Source organism: Ictidomys tridecemlineatus, chromosome X (genome assembly GCF_052094955.1).
Source record: "Ictidomys tridecemlineatus isolate mIctTri1 chromosome X, mIctTri1.hap1, whole genome shotgun sequence".
In the NCBI taxonomy this organism is placed as follows: Eukaryota; Metazoa; Chordata; class Mammalia; order Rodentia; family Sciuridae; genus Ictidomys; species Ictidomys tridecemlineatus.
Genome location: NC_135493.1, coordinates 40,054,038 through 40,071,774, shown reverse-complemented (window position 1 = coordinate 40,071,774; position 17,737 = coordinate 40,054,038). Strand labels below are relative to the sequence as shown.

General features: G+C 37.9%; 1 protein-coding gene and 2 pseudogenes across 1 annotated transcript in view; all 3 read left to right on the top strand.

Annotated features, from left to right (window-relative positions):
- The window catches only part of LOC120888901 (ribonuclease inhibitor-like), a 33,702-nt gene extending 19,869 nt beyond the window's left edge, over positions 1 to 13,833 (top strand). The window contains exons 5-11 of the mRNA XM_078033928.1: positions 762 to 988; positions 5,139 to 5,318; positions 5,935 to 6,060; positions 6,181 to 6,378; positions 6,677 to 6,847; positions 7,206 to 7,379; positions 11,374 to 13,833. Coding sequence (XP_077890054.1) covers positions 762 to 988; positions 5,139 to 5,318; positions 5,935 to 6,060; positions 6,181 to 6,378; positions 6,677 to 6,847; positions 7,206 to 7,379; positions 11,374 to 11,455 — 1,158 coding nt within the window. The 3' untranslated portion in view covers positions 11,456 to 13,833. The remainder of the gene's footprint in view (positions 1 to 761; positions 989 to 5,138; positions 5,319 to 5,934; positions 6,061 to 6,180; positions 6,379 to 6,676; positions 6,848 to 7,205; positions 7,380 to 11,373) is intronic.
- Positions 2,251 to 3,631, top strand: LOC101974926 (forkhead box protein R1 pseudogene; annotated as a pseudogene).
- Positions 4,284 to 4,681, top strand: LOC106144807 (NADH dehydrogenase [ubiquinone] 1 beta subcomplex subunit 4 pseudogene; annotated as a pseudogene).
- Positions 13,834 to 17,737: the final 3,904 nt, after the last annotated feature.

Below are 17,737 nucleotides of genomic sequence, written 5' to 3'. Positions count from 1 at the left end.
TCACAAGGTCAAGGCCAGCCTCAGCAACTTAGGGAGACCTTGTCTGAAAATAAAAAGGACTGAGGATGTGGTAAAGTACCCCTGAGTTCTATCCCAAGTACCAAAGTTGTTTTTTAGAATAAGCATGATTTTTTTTTTCAAACTTTTTGAAAACCTTTTCCCCAATAATGTCTGATCATGACAAATAATTTGTAAGTACCTGAAAAGCACATATCTTCCTATAATTCCACCCTCCCCCTATCCTGGGAGAAACCCATTTTAATTATTGATACACATCTTTCCAGCCTTTTAAAATAGGCAATAGAAAATAATTTTCAGTTTCTTAAAGGAGGCCTCAGTATATTTTCTCTTGCTTCCTCGGTTTTGCACAGGCTATTCCTTATGTGGTTGGCCCTCAGCCCCTCTGACACTCTTTCCATTCCTGTTCTTATCTACCTAGTTTCTATTTAGTTTCCATTCCTCTTACATAGGCACTCAAGCATTTCTCCCTCTTATAAGTATTCCTTGATTCTCCAAACCCCCTTCTGAGCTAGGCTGAATTGTGCAACATTTTTATGTCCTGATAATATGTGATAATATGTTTTGTATACCTCTTGCAGTACTTTTCACACTATATTATAACCTAATATTTTTAAATCTTTTTCCCCATTAACTAGGCATTACTTGAGGGTATAGTTTGTCTTAAATTGTCTTGTTTTGAACATCTCACATAGTAGTAAGCATTCAATACATTATTCATTAAATAAATTGAATGTGCAAAGAATACTTTTAAAAGAACCATGTTTTTTTTCCTTGTGATATCTTTTTCTTCATATACACTGATTTTTCTGCCACCTCACAGCTCTTGTGGTAGGGACCTCGCCTCAGTATTTGAAACCAACCAGTGTCTGACAGATTTGGAGTTTGTAAAAAATACCCTGGAAGATTCAGGAATGAAGCTTCTGTGTGAAGGACTGAAACAGCCAAATTGTACATTACAGACATTGAGGTAACTGGTAGCAGGATAATATGTTGTTTGTGTGCATTCCATTTTTTGGTCACTTTTTATTTGGGGGCAGGGTGAGAGCATAAATTAGGTAATGAAGCTACTTTTCTGTTCTCTAAAGGTTTTTTAAAAAAAATATTTATTTATTTTTTAGTTGTAGTTGGACACAATACCTTTATTTTATTTATTCATTTTTATGTGGTGCTGAGGATTGAACCCAAGGCATTGCACATGCAAGGCAAGCGCTCTACCACTGAGCCACAACCTCAGCCCTCTCTAAAGGTTTTACCACCCATGCCTTATCTCTCCTGCATCTTGTGGGTCACTTGCTGCTGTTCTTAGCACCAGTCAGTGGCTAACTGAGCTGGAATTTAGTGAAACAAAGCTGGAAGCTTCAGCTTTGAAATTGCTCTGTGAAGGCTTAAAAGATCCAGGTTGCAAATTACAGAAGCTCAAGTAAGTTGCAATTGTTAGTTGCTATTCTGCAGGAATATTTAAAAAATACACAATTCAAGATGGGTGTGGTGTTAAAAAGCACATTTCAAAGAGTTATGGAAAACAAGAAAAAGAGTGACAATCCCTGAACTTGTCCTGTGTAACAAGTTTGGAAAAAATATTTTTTAATCTAAATGGCTTATAATCAATGTCAATATTAACTTATTGAGTACTTATTGAGTTCTTTATAATAAGCACTGTGCTAAGTGCTTTGTATAATAATTTCCTTTAATCTGCGTACAGCTCTAAGAGGTTCAGATTATTGTACCCATTTTAGCAGAGGAGGAAATGGAAGCCCAACATCATTAGGCTAAACAACATGGCAAGGGCAGAATTCAAAACCCAGATTTATATGAATTCACAGTCCATTGTATTCACCTTAATTAAATATTTGTCATCACATATGTATTAGTTAGGGTTTGACAGAGAAACAGATGGATAGGATGTTTGTGTGCATGTATGCATGTACACACACCCACACATGTGACAGTGTAGAGATTAATTTTAAAAGTTTGGCTCATGTGATTATGGAGATTGGCAAGTCTGAAATCTGCAGGGGAGGCTGGCAGACTGGAAACCCAGGGAAGAGCCCATGTTACAGTTAAGTCCAAAGGCTGTTTGTTGATAGGATTTCTTCTGAGAAGAAGGTCAGTATTTTTCCATTATCTTTCAACTGATTAGACATGTTTCTCCCACATACATTTTTCAAAGTCTACTGATTAAGATACTGATCGCATCTTAAAAGTACCTTCACAGAAACATCTAGAACAATGTTTGACCAAATATCTGGGTACCACGGACTAGCCAACTTGACACATAAAAGTAACTCACAATATATATGTGGGATTTTAAAAAATTTTGGCAGCACTGGGGATTGAACCCAAGGGTGTCTTACCATAGAGCTACATACTCAGCCCCTTTTTAAATTTATTTTTTATTTTTATTTTTTAAAAATTTTTTTAGTTGTTGATTGGCCTTTATTTATTTACTTATATGTGGTGCTGAGTATCGAACTCAGTGCCTCACATGTGCTAGGCAAGCACTCTACCGCTGAGCCACAACTCCAGCCCCCCTTTTTAATTTTGAGACAGAGTCTTATTGTTGAGGATCTCAGTGAATTGCTGAGGATGGCTTCAAACTTGAGATCCTCCTGCCTCAGCCTCCCAAGTAGCTGGGTTTATAGGCATGTACCACTGTTCCAGCTTATATGTGGGATTTTTAAAAAGCAAAAGCTCTTTAGCATTAAAGCTTTATTAAATCCACTTTGAGAACTCATTTTATACAAAGTATCCCTTTTTAAAATTTCAAAACTGGGGAACTATAAATACATTTCCTTATGAACCTTCTTCAAGACTGAGTTTGGTGTATCCTCTACTCTTGCTCTGTGCCTTCTCTCCCTAAAAGTAGACCTCAAACTCCAAGATCTTGACTTCTGGGACAGCTTCCACGGCAAGGTCCCAGGATTGCTGGACTGGCATAAGGGGAATGTACCTGTCCCTGATGGAGCAGAACCTTACCAGATATGAACTTTGAATAGTTGAACCACCAAAAGTACCTTTTGGGAAAAAAAATTGCTGATGAATATGGTCCAGATAGTGAGCCCAACCTGTGGATGTGGGTGAAACCCAATGTGGTGTATCCCCATGGCAAGCTAGAAAGCGGAGGATCTGATGAGTGAGTTCCCATCCCCTCAGCCACTCCTGAAGGAGGAAGATTCCAGCTGCTTAGAGGTCACAAGGGCGAAATCATTGCTGCATTCCTCCAGTGAGCAGTCTCTCTTGGAAGCACTTCACCTCTTCCTCCAGCAACTGGGAGCTCCCTGAAGAGGAGGAGGCTAAGGACCAGGATGACAGCTCCTCTGTGGCTCTCTGTCTCCTCACTCAAGGGCTCCCCTCCAAAGGTGGTGGCTTCCCAAAGCCATCAGCCCAGAGGGAAGGGCTCTGGTCCCAGCCCCCTCTCAATTACTTCCACCTAATTGCCCTGGCACTAAGAAACAGTCCCTGCTGTGGGTGGCCTCAATACGTAGCAGATCTGCAGTTTCATTTGTCAAAACTTCCCCTTTTTCTGGACAGCACAGCACCAAAAGGCTGGAAGAATACTGTTCATCACAATCTCTGTTTCTGTGACAGCTTTCAGAAAGTGTCCATGTGATGCTCTTCCTCTTTAACCTTTAACTCTAAGAAGCAAAGTCTGCCATGCCCTACTAAAGTTTCTTTCAACAGCCAAAAAAAAAAGACTTAGTTTGGAATATAGTGAGTCAAGAAAAAAATTGAGGATTAAAAGATCGTAGTGTATATCTAGAAATTCTTGAAAGTGGTAAAAAGAAAAGTTGATGGAAAATGGTTCAGGAATTTGACTACTTAATATGGAGAAACAAAGATTAAGGCAACAGGGAAGTCAATAAAAAACACTCTTCATTCCCCAAAATGAATATTATATGGATGATTCTGATAAATTAGGTTTCTCTAAGGATGGGAAACTAATAATAGTGGATATTTAGATAAGAGGAAAAGAGGGCTGGGGTTGTGGCTCAGTGGTAGAGCACTTGCCTAGCACTTGTGAGGCCCTGAGTTCAATCCTCAGCACCACATGAAAATAAATAAATAAATATCTATCAACAACTAAAAAAAATTAAGAAAAGAGGAAACACAGTGCATTGGCTGTAAAGTTTATTAAGGACAATTATAGAATTTTCCCTCTGGGATTTGAAAGAAATGAGATAGAGTGTTAAATTAATACAGGAATTTAAAGTTAGATTAGATTATTAAGATTTCGGCAGTCATAGTTGTGCCAGGGCACCAAGATGTCGTTTCCAAAGTATAAGCCCTTGTGTCTGGCCACTCTACTCCCTACCCTTGACCCTGCTGAGTACATCAAATACACCATATCTCCGGAAACCCTAAAGGCGCAAGCTGAGAGGTTGGCCATAAGAGCCGGCTTAAACGGGGGTATCTGCTTCAGTACAATGACCCCAACCGTGGAGGGCTCATTGAAGATCCTGCCTTAATTCACTGGACCTATGCAAGATCGGAAAATATCTATCCAAATTTTAGACCCACTCCCAAGAACTCACTCTTAGGAGCTCTGTTTGGAATTGAACCCCTGTTCTTCTGGTATTATGTTTTCAAAACTTATAGGAATAGGAAGGAAAAACTTACTCAGGAAGGAAAATTGGACTGAAAATTTAATATCTCCTATTAAGTCTGGCAATGTTGACTAATATATTCTTGCTTAATAAATCTTCTAATAATCATTTTAAAAAAGATTTCCTCCCAACCCTTTTCTAAGATAAGTCAACGTTTATTGAGTTCCTACTGTGAAACACCTTGTTTTGGAAACATTTCATAATTTTGTGACATGCTTAAGATTTGGGGTCTTGGGCTGGGGATGTGGCTCAGGCAGTAGCGTGCTCACCTGGCATGTGTGTGGCGCTGGGTTTGATCCTCAGCACCACATACAAGCAAAGATGTTGTGTCTGCCGAAAACTTAAAAAAAAATTAAATAATTCTCTCTCTCTCTCTTTCTCTCTAAAAAAAAAAAAAAGATTTGAGGTCTTATAACTGTGAAACTTTTTTTTTCTGTTCATGTGGTATTATAGGTAGAAAGTTAGTAGTATTCTAAAATGGCCAATTCTATCTCTCTTCATCTTTCTTTTCAGGTTGTGTGCTAGCCTCCTCCCAGAAAGCTCAGAGGCTGTTTGCAAGTATCTTGCCTCTGTTCTCATTTGCAACCCACATCTCACTGAATTGGACCTGAATGAAAATCCCCTTGGGGACAAAGGAGTGAAGTATCTTTGTGAGGGTCTTAGACATTCCAACTGTAAATTGGAGAAACTAGAGTAAGTTTCTTACAACTCTCTTGCATCATCTAATGATCACTTGTTGAGTGCAAGCTATGTGCTTGGTGCTTCCCAGAAGTTATCTCACTTTATTCACTACTTAGAATAAACATAAAGGGCAGACTTTCTTATCTGTATTGTACAGATGAAGACACTGAAGATTAGAGGAAAAGTGACTTGTTCAAAGTCATACTGCTAATAAGTGATAGTCAGGATGTGATTCCAACATATATCTCCAAATCTGATATTCTTTGTAGTATACCACAGCTTTGTGTTTATAGGAATGACATCAATTATTAACTACATAAAATATACCTATTATGTATCCAAAGATTGTGGGGATAGATGTCAGTGGTGTTATCAGAAGTTCTTCATGTGACAGGGCTACCCTTAAGAACATAACAGATACTTAACCATATTGTGGAATCGTTTAATGTCAGATGAGCTCAGGAAGAGGATGAGGTCACTGTTGGCTGGAGACATCAGGAGGCGCTTCTGTGAAGGTGGTGGGACACGAGCTGGAATTCAAAGGAGGAAGCAGGGAGCCTGCTAGGACATGCCCAGGAATCCCAAATGATGACAGTGGCTGATTTTTCTTTTCTTTTCCTCTGATTAGCTTAAGCAAATGTTACCTCTCAGATGTGAGCTGTGTGGAGCTCTCTTCTTTCTTGCAAGTGAGTCACATTTTAAAAGAACTGTTTGTGTTTGCCAATGTCCTGGGAGACAGGAGTACAGCATCTCTGTGAAGGTCTGCTGCATGCAGAGGGAGTAATTGAGAATCTTGTGTATTGTCTGCTTATCCTTGTCCTCATGAGCTTTTACATTTGAGGATCAGCAGGAATCCCAGCTGCTATAGTTAACAGCCATCGTGGTGTCTTCATCTTTCCAGGCTTTCTGAATGTTCCCTCTCTGTAGCTTCCTGTAAGCCCCTTGTCCAAGTCCAGAGCTCCACCTGGAGCCTGACAAGACTGCTTTTGATTAATAACAGAATTGAAGATTTGGGACTGAAATTGCTGTGTGAAGGATTAAAACAGCCCGGCTGTCAGTTAAAGGATCTGGTGTAAGTATTCTGGACTATAGCCATAGGCAGTTTCTTGATAGTTGAGCAATTCCCCAAATTAAATATTTCTTGGCCTGGTGATTGAATCTCCAAGGAAGCAATAAATGAAGAGCCAGATAATTTAGAGGGAATAAATTATCCTTTCTCCACAATCACTGCTTTGCTCTGACCCAAGGGATTTTTTTCTAACGTGGCACTCTAATTATCTAATGTGATTTTCTGACGGGAAAACACAACTCCTAAAGTAACCTGGTATAGATGAAATGTCATCAGCTTTCTCTTCCTTAATTATTGGCAGGTTATGGACCTGTCATCTGACTGAAACGTGTTGCCAGGATTTTTGCAGTACACTCTATACAAATGAACACCTGAGAGACCTTGACCTCAGTGACAATGCCTTAGGGGAAGAGGGCATGAAGGTGCTGTGTGAAGGGCTGAAACACCCCTGCTGCAAGCTACAGTCCTTGTGGTAAGTGTATGGAGATTCATGTCTAGTGAATTTTGTTTTGTTTTGTCTTTTTTTTTTGTACCAGGGATTGAACCCAAGGGTGCTTGACCACCGAGCCACATTCCTAACATCCTCAGCCCTTTGTTATATTTTATTAGAGACAGGGTGTTGCTGAGTTGCTTAGGGCCTTGCTCAGTTGCTGAGGCTGGCTTTGAACTTGTGATCCTCCTGCCTTGGCCTCCAGAGTTGCTGGGATTGCAGGTGTGCATAGCTGTGCCTGGCTCTAGTGAGCTTTTGTTTCAGGCTATTTATGAAAGGGAAGGCCACTATGGAACTTGGGATTTCACAGATTTCTTTCTTAAATCTTCAAACCCTTCAGGTTAGCAGAATGTCACCTCACAGGTGTGTGCTATGGAGCCCTTGCCTCAAAGTCTTCAAACAGAAATGAGAATTTAACATTGCTAGACTTAAGTGGAAATGACCTCAAGGATTTTGGAGTGCAAATGCTCTGTGATGTACTGATTCATCCAATATGCAAACTTCAGATATTCTAGTAAGTCACTATGGTCGGGGAAATGGGCAGCGGGCCCTTTTCAGGACAGGCACATTAGGTTTGGTCATCACTCACTTTAGTGAAGAAAGAGAAGTAAAACTGAAGGCAGACAAAGCTTAGACAAAATAATAAAGTAAGTTTAAGGGGAGAAGCTGAGAACAAGCAGCCTTGTATCTTGCTACTAAAGGAAGAAGCTTGGTAGGGGAAAGAGAGCATAGGATCTAGATTTTGCTAGGTCTGGCTCAAATCCTGGATCTTAACATCTACTGGCTACATGACCAGCATGCTAACTTAATCTCTCTGAATTTCAGTATCCTTGTCTGAAAATGGGGATGAAGCTGGTATTGACTACCCAAGGTTAACATGGGCACTGGATTTAGATGTACAACCTTTAGCACATAGGAAGTACTCCATAAATTTTAGGCCCTTTCCATTTCTACTTTTAATACATTATGGAATGCTTAATATGTATATTTTAAGTGTCTCCAAAACTCAAGGGGATGAAGCTGTAGTTGTATAATTACGGAAGATGGAGGTCTTAACCCTCCCTGATCAGTGTCCGTCTGTCAACTCAGTAGGCTGGCATAACACACAAAGTAATTCTTAATTACAATACAACTGTGCTCTGTTGGCAACTAACTAGTGGCCAAATGACCATTTGTTTCTGGCATTCAGAACTGGAACACATAATGGAAAATAAAGCCTGAAAATAAAAATTCCACATTCCAAAATCCATTTGATAGGTTGAATTGTAAATGAAAACAGCATAAAGGATGGATTACAAGTATGTCTAAAACAAAACTGGTTCTTTACTAGAGAATGAAGTCTGCTGGTACCAAAGGCTCAAGAGTGTGGTGATTATTGCCCAAGCAGAGGTAATTATGCACAACATTACAAACCTCAGGGATTAGGGACCTTCATAGTGTCTCTTTCAAAAAGATGTAGATGGAGCCTTTATTTTCAAGAAAGTTAAATAAACTCAGCTACTAACTTAAGGTTTATTTAAATGAAAGTAGTTTTAACATGGCAGCACCCAACAGTGTGTATGGTGCGGTAAAGTTTCCAAATAATAGCAAGAAGAAATTATTTTGGGGGGGATGGTGTGCAGTTACTTGTTTTTGTTGTTGTTATTAGTTTTAAATTGTTACACTATTTCCCATTTCTCTTATGTTTTTAACCTATGTCTTTTAACCTATAAGCTTTAATTATGTTTTCAGGCCAACTTTCAAACCCTCATAACTTGTCAATCCACAAGTTGAGGGCAGTGTGCAATTGTAAATTTGAACATAAAATAAAGGACACACAAACAGAGTAGAAATAATATGTTGATTTCAAATAAATTTTGAGTGTTAGAATGTATACAAAACAAAACTGAAATCATTGGAAACAGGTACTAACCCAAGTTAGAGGAACATGTGGATCATTTAATATAGTGAGCCAGCGATGAGTCAATCAAGAAGAGCCTCCTGAGAATTGTCTTCTCTAGAAATTATAAAGGCTATAAGATGGTTATTTTCTATGAGCTGCTTCAGTGCAGGGTCTGAATCTTGTTCCTCATTATAGTTCCCCTGGCACAGTGCTTGGAACTACATATAAGAAGCCAGTTAATAATTTAGATCATCCAGGGCCAAAGCAAGAAGATAATTATTATTATGTTTAATAAAGACTAAGTGTCTAGATGTTCAGAAGATCAAGAAAAATAAAAAGTGTGTCCTTTAAATGACAAAGCTCATCTTCAGTCATTCCACAAGCACTTATTCCATACCTCTTATGTGTCAGATTGATGTTTCAGGTGATGTAATGAAACAAGAATGAATAAGATATGAGACATCGTTAATACTTTTCAGGGGCCAATGAGCCCAGTAGTAGAGAGATACCTAAACTCATTAAAGCAATGAGATAATCAACCAAGAGGTATTAAGGAAGCCATTGCAGGATACACTAACCCAGCTCAAAAGGGTCAGGGAAAGCTTCTTGGAAGAAAGGCCACAAAAGTTGAATGTTTATGACTATAGCTAGGGGAGGTGGGGGTAATGATGGAGGAGGGTAGTCCAGGCTTAGGAGATAGCATAAGGAAAGGTACCCAGACAACAAACAACATGGTTTATGGTTCATGATGAGAACAGGGGTGTGAAATTTCTGAGAACTTTGACATTGCTGGAGCACAAATTGCTAAGCGGTATGTCAGTAAATGGGCCTGGGGAGGAGTCAGGACCCTCATATATCATATGTGACAAGTTAGACTTGTTAGTAGAATTTGAGCACATATTCAGTCGGCTCTTTATCCTACATGCTCCTGTAGTAATAGTACATTTTGGAACCACTCCTTATCCCATATTTCCAAAGCTAGATGGGAAATCAGTCTATGGTTGCTGCTGCTTCTCACTGATCCTTGGTGTTCATCTTGAGAACGATCCTACCCATTCAAACAGAAGCTTGGTAACTGAACAGTGATGTACTGGTTGTTCCAGAATCCCTACTAGCCCTGCAGTGACATTACACTTCCACTCCACAGTTACAGATATTTTAATCTATATGCAAATATGCACTTATTGTTTTATAAAGTACCATTTGTGTCAGGGTAGCTGAGTGTGGAGGAGCTCCATTTATCACCACAGGTATGTACATGCTGAAGGCTTCTCTTGCTTACCAAGGCCTTTTGAGTGAAGCAATGTTCACCATTTAAGCCTTCCTCTTTCTTCAAGTCAATTTTATTTTAGTCATCTTGGCGTCTTTCCCAGCCAGTGGACCTTGGATGAGATTCCCTAGCTCATCCTTGATACTTGTTCCTAATTTTAAATGTAGAAATAAAGGATTGAGAGTTCTCTTTACTTCCAGAAGACATCTAGGCTTCCTGATAAAATTGCCCCTGCAAACCCAGTGATAAATGCTACCTATAACAAGGGAAGGCAGCTTTTGTTAGGTCACTCAAAATACTCTAAAGGTGTTCTTACACTTGTATGGCATTAAATATACACCTACCATACAATTATATAAATGAAGCCATTCATTTTGCTTTTCTAGATAAAGATTAGTTTTTATCCACAAAAAACTATACTTCGCTTCATAATTGAAAGAGTTGTCTTTTGTAGTCAGTAGGCTTTAATCATGGATACATATATTGAGTTTGAAGTGCCTGAGAAACACTCAGGAAGTTTTCTAGTAGGTAGGCAGCTGGATACAGGAGTATGCCCTGGGAAGCAATCATCTATGTAGAAATGATATCTGAAGTTATGGCAGTGGTTAGTATCTGTTAGGAAGAGTTAAGAGAGAAGAACATGAAAAATCTCTCTGGAGGAATAGGTCCTGAGCAATATCAGCTTTTAAGAGGTAGCTATGGAAAGGAAAAACCATGGAGAGAACCAAGAGAGAATGGTGTTCTTGAAGCCAAGGGGAAAATGAGTTTCAAGGAAGAAATGCTCAACAACATCAAATGCAGCAGAGAGGTCCATTAGAATGAGTACTGAAAAGTGTGCATTGAATTGAGCAATTAGGAATTTATAAGTGACCTTATGAAATGATATTTTAGTGGTGGGGTAGGTTCAGAAACCATATTGCAGTAACTCGAGAGAAGTAAGTAAATGGAGAGAGCAGAGAGTACTTTTTCAAGAAGTTTGTGAAAAGTACAGATGTAAGGTCACGGCTGGACGGAGGTGTGGGGCTGCAAAAAGTAGGGAGTTCTCTTTTTGCCTTGAGATAGGTACGTTTGTAGGCTTAGATAAAGAAGCCCATAGAAAGGGAGACATTGCAGCTACAGGAACAGGAACTAATGGAATAATGGAACAGGGGGTTGGACAAGGCAGGGACAGGAGTGAGAATCTAAGAGGAAAGGAGTTAAGGCTGGGGGAGGAGGTAGATAAATGAGTGGATGCAGTAATTGATTGGTGCCATGGAGCAAGTATGAGTGGGAATGTTATCCTTTAGAATAGGAGAGTTGCTTCAAGAATCTGCTGGTTTGACTTTACTCAAGATTTTTTCTTTTTGTTTCTCACAGCATTGACACAGATCATTTACATGAAGATACATTTAAAAAGATGGAAGCTTTAAAAATGAGCAAGCCTGGAATTATCTGGTAATTTCCAAGGAGAGCCTCTGAAAAGACTTCATATAGACTCTCTCCATTTGGTACCACCTTTAACAGATGTGCAGTATTGTTTTTCCAAATCTGTTAACCTTTGCTGAGGAATCTCCTATGAAACTAGTATCAGTGATTGCCATTTCTTACATAAAACCGTCCACTAAATAGGATGTAAAAGACAGAAGCACCTTAGTTGAAATGTTTTCAGCAATAATACCTTATATATTGTATTACCATGTTAACTGTACTGTCACAAGAACCTCTAAGGTGGGAAGGTTAGGTTTAGAAAAGTTGTGACTAACTCCAGGTTACACAGATCATTAGTGAGAGAGCTGAGGCTGGAATTCAGCCAGGTCTTCCAACTCTTAGACCATGCAAAAGAAACAGTAGGAAAAAAACATGAATGAGTCTACTTAAACAAGATCCTTGAATCGATTAAAAGACAAAGGAGTATACAAACATACATTATATCTTATGGTGCTGATTTTAAGTAAACTTATATTTCATGAAAGAGAGAGAAATGAGCTAGATTAATTGGGAAAGTCTCATGGAGGAGGTAAGACTTGATGTTGGTCTTGAAGAGTGAGAAGGATTGAGATAGACAAAAGTATAATAGACCTTGGTTTTAAGACTGCAGGGTGACACATGCCTGTAATCTCAGCAGCTCAGGAGGCTGAGGCAGAAAGATTGCCAGGCTCAGCAACTTAGTGAGTTTAAGGCCAACCTCAGCAACTTAGTAAGACCCTGTCTCAAAAAATAGAAAAAGATTGGGGATATGGCTCAGTGGTTTGGCATCCTTGGGTTTAATCCCTGGTACCAAAAAAAAATTAGAATTTAAAAAAAGACTGCAAGGTTACATGGCTATTTTTGTAAGTATCTCATTAAAAGAGAAAAGAGAGAAATATTTGCTTTAGAATTTCGTGAGCTACCATAGTATCCATACTACTACTAGGCTCCTGAGAGTGCTCTCCAGTTCCCAGTCTTAATTCTTTTTCTGAACCTTTTTAAAAAATATATATTTATTTTTTACTTGTAGTTGGACACAGTACCTTTATTTTATTTGTTTTTATGTGGTGCTGAGGATCAAACCCAGGGCCTTGAATTGCTAGGCAAGTGCTCTACTGCTGAGCCACAACCCCAGCCCCCTTTTTCTGAACTTTTAGTATCTCATAAATGTGTTTGTATTTGTTCATGGGTTACCAAGACTAACATACTCCTCATTCCTGACATCTCACTTAGCCCAACAATGATCATTCATAGCACCCTATTCTTATCTCTGCCTAGTTTTCACAAAATGTCAGATGAGACAAATGCAGAAATAGAGTGCCAGGCAAGGAAAATAACAAAAACTCATTGAAATAGATGTGAATGGAGTATGGGATCAACAGAAATAGGCTGGCCTTATTAAAGTGTAGAGTTGTTCCTGGAAGCTATTCAACTACCTGTGCGACCCTGAACAATTCACTTAGATTCCTAGAACCTCCATTTTCTTATCTATAAAATGGGATAAATTGATTTTAGCCTTGAAGGGCTGCTTCCCAATGTTTCCTTCTCCACAGTAGGCATCAATTAGTTGTACTTGTTTGTATGAGTATGTGTCTATAGTATCAATCAGCTGTATAGTCTTTGAACTCCTAGATTTTCTTGCTGTAGTAATCCGAGTTAACTTTCCATTTGAACTAAATATGTGCTAGAGGCAGTGAATCTAGTGGTAGAAGAAACAAAGTGAGACAATACTTCAGGTGAGAGATTGTGGAAAATCCAGCTGTTCCATGACCTTATCCATAATTGTATATTTTTTACCACCTCCTGGGAGATGGTAACTCTCAGTAAGGAGACCAGGCTCCCATAAGAATAATAATCAAAATAGTTTGTTCCCAGATTAATCAAGTTCCCTTTACTCATTTAACATATATTTATTGAATATTTATTATATGCCAGGTTTTGTGCTAATGTTGGGTTTACAGAGATGATTATGCCTTTTCCTGAGCACTTCCCCTCTTTTGAATTCTCTGATTACCCTAGTTCCTCTGTCAGTCTGGTAAAAATATGATAAAACTCAGTCACATTAAGAACTTAAAGATATAAAGTTAAAAGAAAAATTGCAAAACTGTGTGTGTGTGTGTGTGTGTGAAAATCATGTATATGTATTTGTATGTGTCTGTACAGAAAAATGTATGGAATAATATATATGATTAATCACAAATACTGATAAGCTCTGGCAGGAAGAATTTGGCAAGCAGGGCAATAAATAGAATAGGAAAGAAACTTTTTATCTATATCCTCCTGTTCTACTTGATGTTTTTACCATGTACATGTATTACTTTTATAATTAATAGACTTGCTGTTAAAAATAAAAATCATACTGGTGAGTTATTTTTCTTCTTTTAAAACACTTTGTGATACTGGTGCAAAGACAGACATACACAATGAAACAGAATAGAGATAGAAATATCTACCCTCATTGGACAACTGATGCAATGCAAAGAGATAATATTTTCAACAAATCGTGCTGTAACAATTGGATAGACATTTGCAAATGAATGGCTCTACATCCTTAATTCATACAAATATTGGCTCAAAATATAGCCATCATGTGCTACCTGTCCTCTGCTTACCCTCCCTTCACTTTTTAAATATTTCAAACTTTCTCTTGCCCTTCTACCTCATTTTCTGTTTACTTAAGGAGCTGTAATTTTACTACCAGTTAGAACAAGGCCAGAAGCATCACAATCCCTGATCTCAAATTATACTGCAGAGCTATAATAACAAAAAACAGCATGCTATTGGCATCAAAACAGAGATGAAAATGAATGAAATAGAAGACACAGAGACAAAGTCACATAGTTACAGTCATCTGATACTTGGCAAAGCTGCCAAAAATATGTTAGAGAAAAGACAGCCTTTTTAACAAATGGTGCTGGGTAAACTGGATATCAATATGTAGACAATGAAACCAGATGCTTATCTCTTGCCTTGCACAAAAGTCAAATCAAAGTGGATTAGAGATGCCAGAATTAGACCAGAGACTTTTTAACTGCTAGAAGAAAACACAGTGTCAGTACTCTATCATGTTGCCAGAGGTACTGACTTCCTTAACAAGAACCCTATACCTCGAGGAATAAAACCAAGAATCAATAAGTGACATGGCATCAAATTAAAAAGCTTCTGCACAGAAAAGGAAGCAAGCGCATGAAGAGAGAACCTGAAAAATGGGAGAATAGCTTTGTCACTTACTCCTATGACAGGGAATTAATGCCCAGAATATATAAAGAATTGAAAAATCTTAACACACACACACACACACACACACACACACACACACACACACACAAAGCCACCAATCAATAAATGGACAAAATAACTGAATAGGTATTTCTCAAAAGAAGAAATACAAATGGCTAGCAAATATATGAAAAAGTATTACACATTCGTAGCAATCAGTGAAATGCAAATAAAAACTACACTAAGATTTTATCTCACTCCTGTTAAAATGGCAATCCTTAATAATATAAATAATATAAATGCTGGAGAGGATGTGGGGGAAATGTTACTCTCACACATTGTTGGTGAATCTGCAAATTAATGCAACTACTTTGTAAAGCAGTGGGGAGATTCCTCAAAAAACTAGAAATGAAACTACCAAATGACCCTGCTATCCCACTCCTTGGTATTTATCAAAAAACAAAACCCCTAAAATTAGCTCACTTCAATGTTTATTGTAGCACAATTCACAATATCCAAGTTATGGAATCAACCCAGATGCCTATCAACAGATGAATGGAAAAAGAAAATGTGGTATAGATATACAATGAAGTTTTTTTCAGCCATAAAGAAGAATGAAATTATGGAATTTTTTGGTAAATGGATAGAACTGGAGAGCATCATGCTAAATGAAATAAGGCAGATTCATAAGCTCAAGGGTTGAATATTTTCTCTTATATGCAGAAGACAGAGCAAAATTGAGCCACAACCCCAGCCCCTCTATGGGTCATTCTTATGTGGAGTCCTGTGCATGATTCTCACCTGCGCCCTTTACCTCTGCCCAGTGGTATTATGGAAGTTACCATGACTCCCAAATCTGTGTTACCCCTTGTGTCCTTTTGCATTAACCACATTCTGTTTATCTCTCTGATGCAAAATGGCATTCAGAGATTGAGAATGCTGAATAGCTCCTCTTTCTAATTTTTTTCCATGGAAGCACATCGTCAGGTTGATCAACATCATTATTTCTTAGGAAAATGAAAATTAAAACCACCATGAGCCTCAACTACACACCCACTAGAGTGGCTAACATTAAGGTTGACCACATTCAACATTTATAGTGATGAAACTCTAAAAAATTGATTATGAATGTAAAATTGTATATCCAATTTGGAAGAAAAATTTCAGTTGTTCACAATGTTACTTACATACCTTATATCCAAACTATTTTATTCTTAGGTATTTACTCAAGAGAAATGAAAGCATATGTCTACATGACTTGCATGTGAATGTACATACTATCTTTATTCACAACTCAAGTCCTCATGAGCAAGTAAATGGATAAATAGACTGTACCATATCCATACAATATAATACAGCAAATATAAAAAGAACAAACTGTTGATGCATGCAGCAATTTGAACGAATCTCAGAATAAATATGCTGAGTGAATGAAGCTAGGAGAAAAGGATACAAACTGTATTATTTTGTTTTTATAGATTTCTAGAAGATTCAAAAAGTACTGTATTTGTGACAGAAAGCAAGTAAGAGCTAATTTGGGAATAGGAATGGGGAGATGAAGAGATAGACTCAAAGGGGCACAAAAAAACTTTTCTGGGTGATAGATATGTTCATTATCTTGTCTTTGATGATTTCAGTCAAAAAATTTCAAGTTGTATTTTTCAAATGGATTCAGTTTGTTATATGTCAATTTTACCTCAATCGAGCTATAAACACAAATATTCATACACATATTCATAAACATGTCTGAAAGAATCATTTAAGAACACAATTTTCTAACTCCCTTATTCTACAGATGAAGAACCTGGACTCCAAATAGGTCCAGGTAACACAGTTAATTCATGATAAGACTGAGATAGGATCTTAAATATCCTTATTCCTGTTCTTGTTCTTAGTACACCAGAGGAGGAATTCAGATCAACATAATAAATTTCATTTGGCGGATTTTCAGGCTTTTGTGTCATACCAGTGGAAAAGACACACTTAATGACAAGTGGTGACTTTCCCAGGATCTTTTCAATAGTGTGCTGGAACTGACTTGTACTGATTCATGAGTGCTGTTGGTTAATTTCCAAAGGAAGTTTTCAAGTTAGTGGTTGAAAGAAGTCATTATTAAAATTTAGATCATATAAGACTACAATTAAATAAGTTACACTAAAATAAATTTAATGAATACTAAACTCATCACTTCCTAATAATTTTACTACAATCTGTTATTAAAGTTATTTACATTTTTATAATCTGTGTAATAGAAATATTAAATAACTGTGTTTTATTTTACATCTCTTCTCTTTTCCATTCAGTGACATCATATTGGTAGCCTGAAATTGGCCATAGTGGGAGTGTCTACACCAGATAAATGATCAAATATTACAAATCAGGGATCTCCTTCCTACCCAAAGAACTTGTTGTTAGATACTAGTGCATTTCTGCCTTAAAGCATCATTTTTCTCTGGCATTCATTTATGTCTGGACTGGAAGACAACCCATCAGTGCCTAAAATCATGCTAGATAAACAGTGGACCATCAGTAAGTGTTCTAGGGAAACTATCCATCCCAGTTTGCCCAAGACTTTTCTGCTTTTAACACTGATTATCCCAGAATATCCTTCAGCTCTGGGAAAGCCAGGATGATTGATCATTTCAGTGTTCACATACTTTTCAAAAATAGGAACCAGCTACTAAGGAGGCTGAGACAGGATGATTGCAAGTTTGAGGCCAGCTTGGGCAACATAGTGAAAACCTGTCTCAAAATAAAAATGAGAAGGGCTAGAGATGTAGCTCAGTGGTAAAGTGTCCCTGTATTCAATATCCAATACCACAACCACCAGAAAAAAAAAAAAGAATCAGGTAAGTAAATCAATTGAAAGGTATAACATTTCTTGGAAAATTAGACCATCTATGAGATAAATAGTGGACACTATAATCCCATACATTAGATGGGGCTGGGGTTGTGGCTCAGTGGTAGAGTGCTTGCCTAGCATGTGTGAGGCACTGGGTTTGATTCTCAGCACCACATAGCTATAAATTAAATGAAAGTCAACTGACACCCCCAA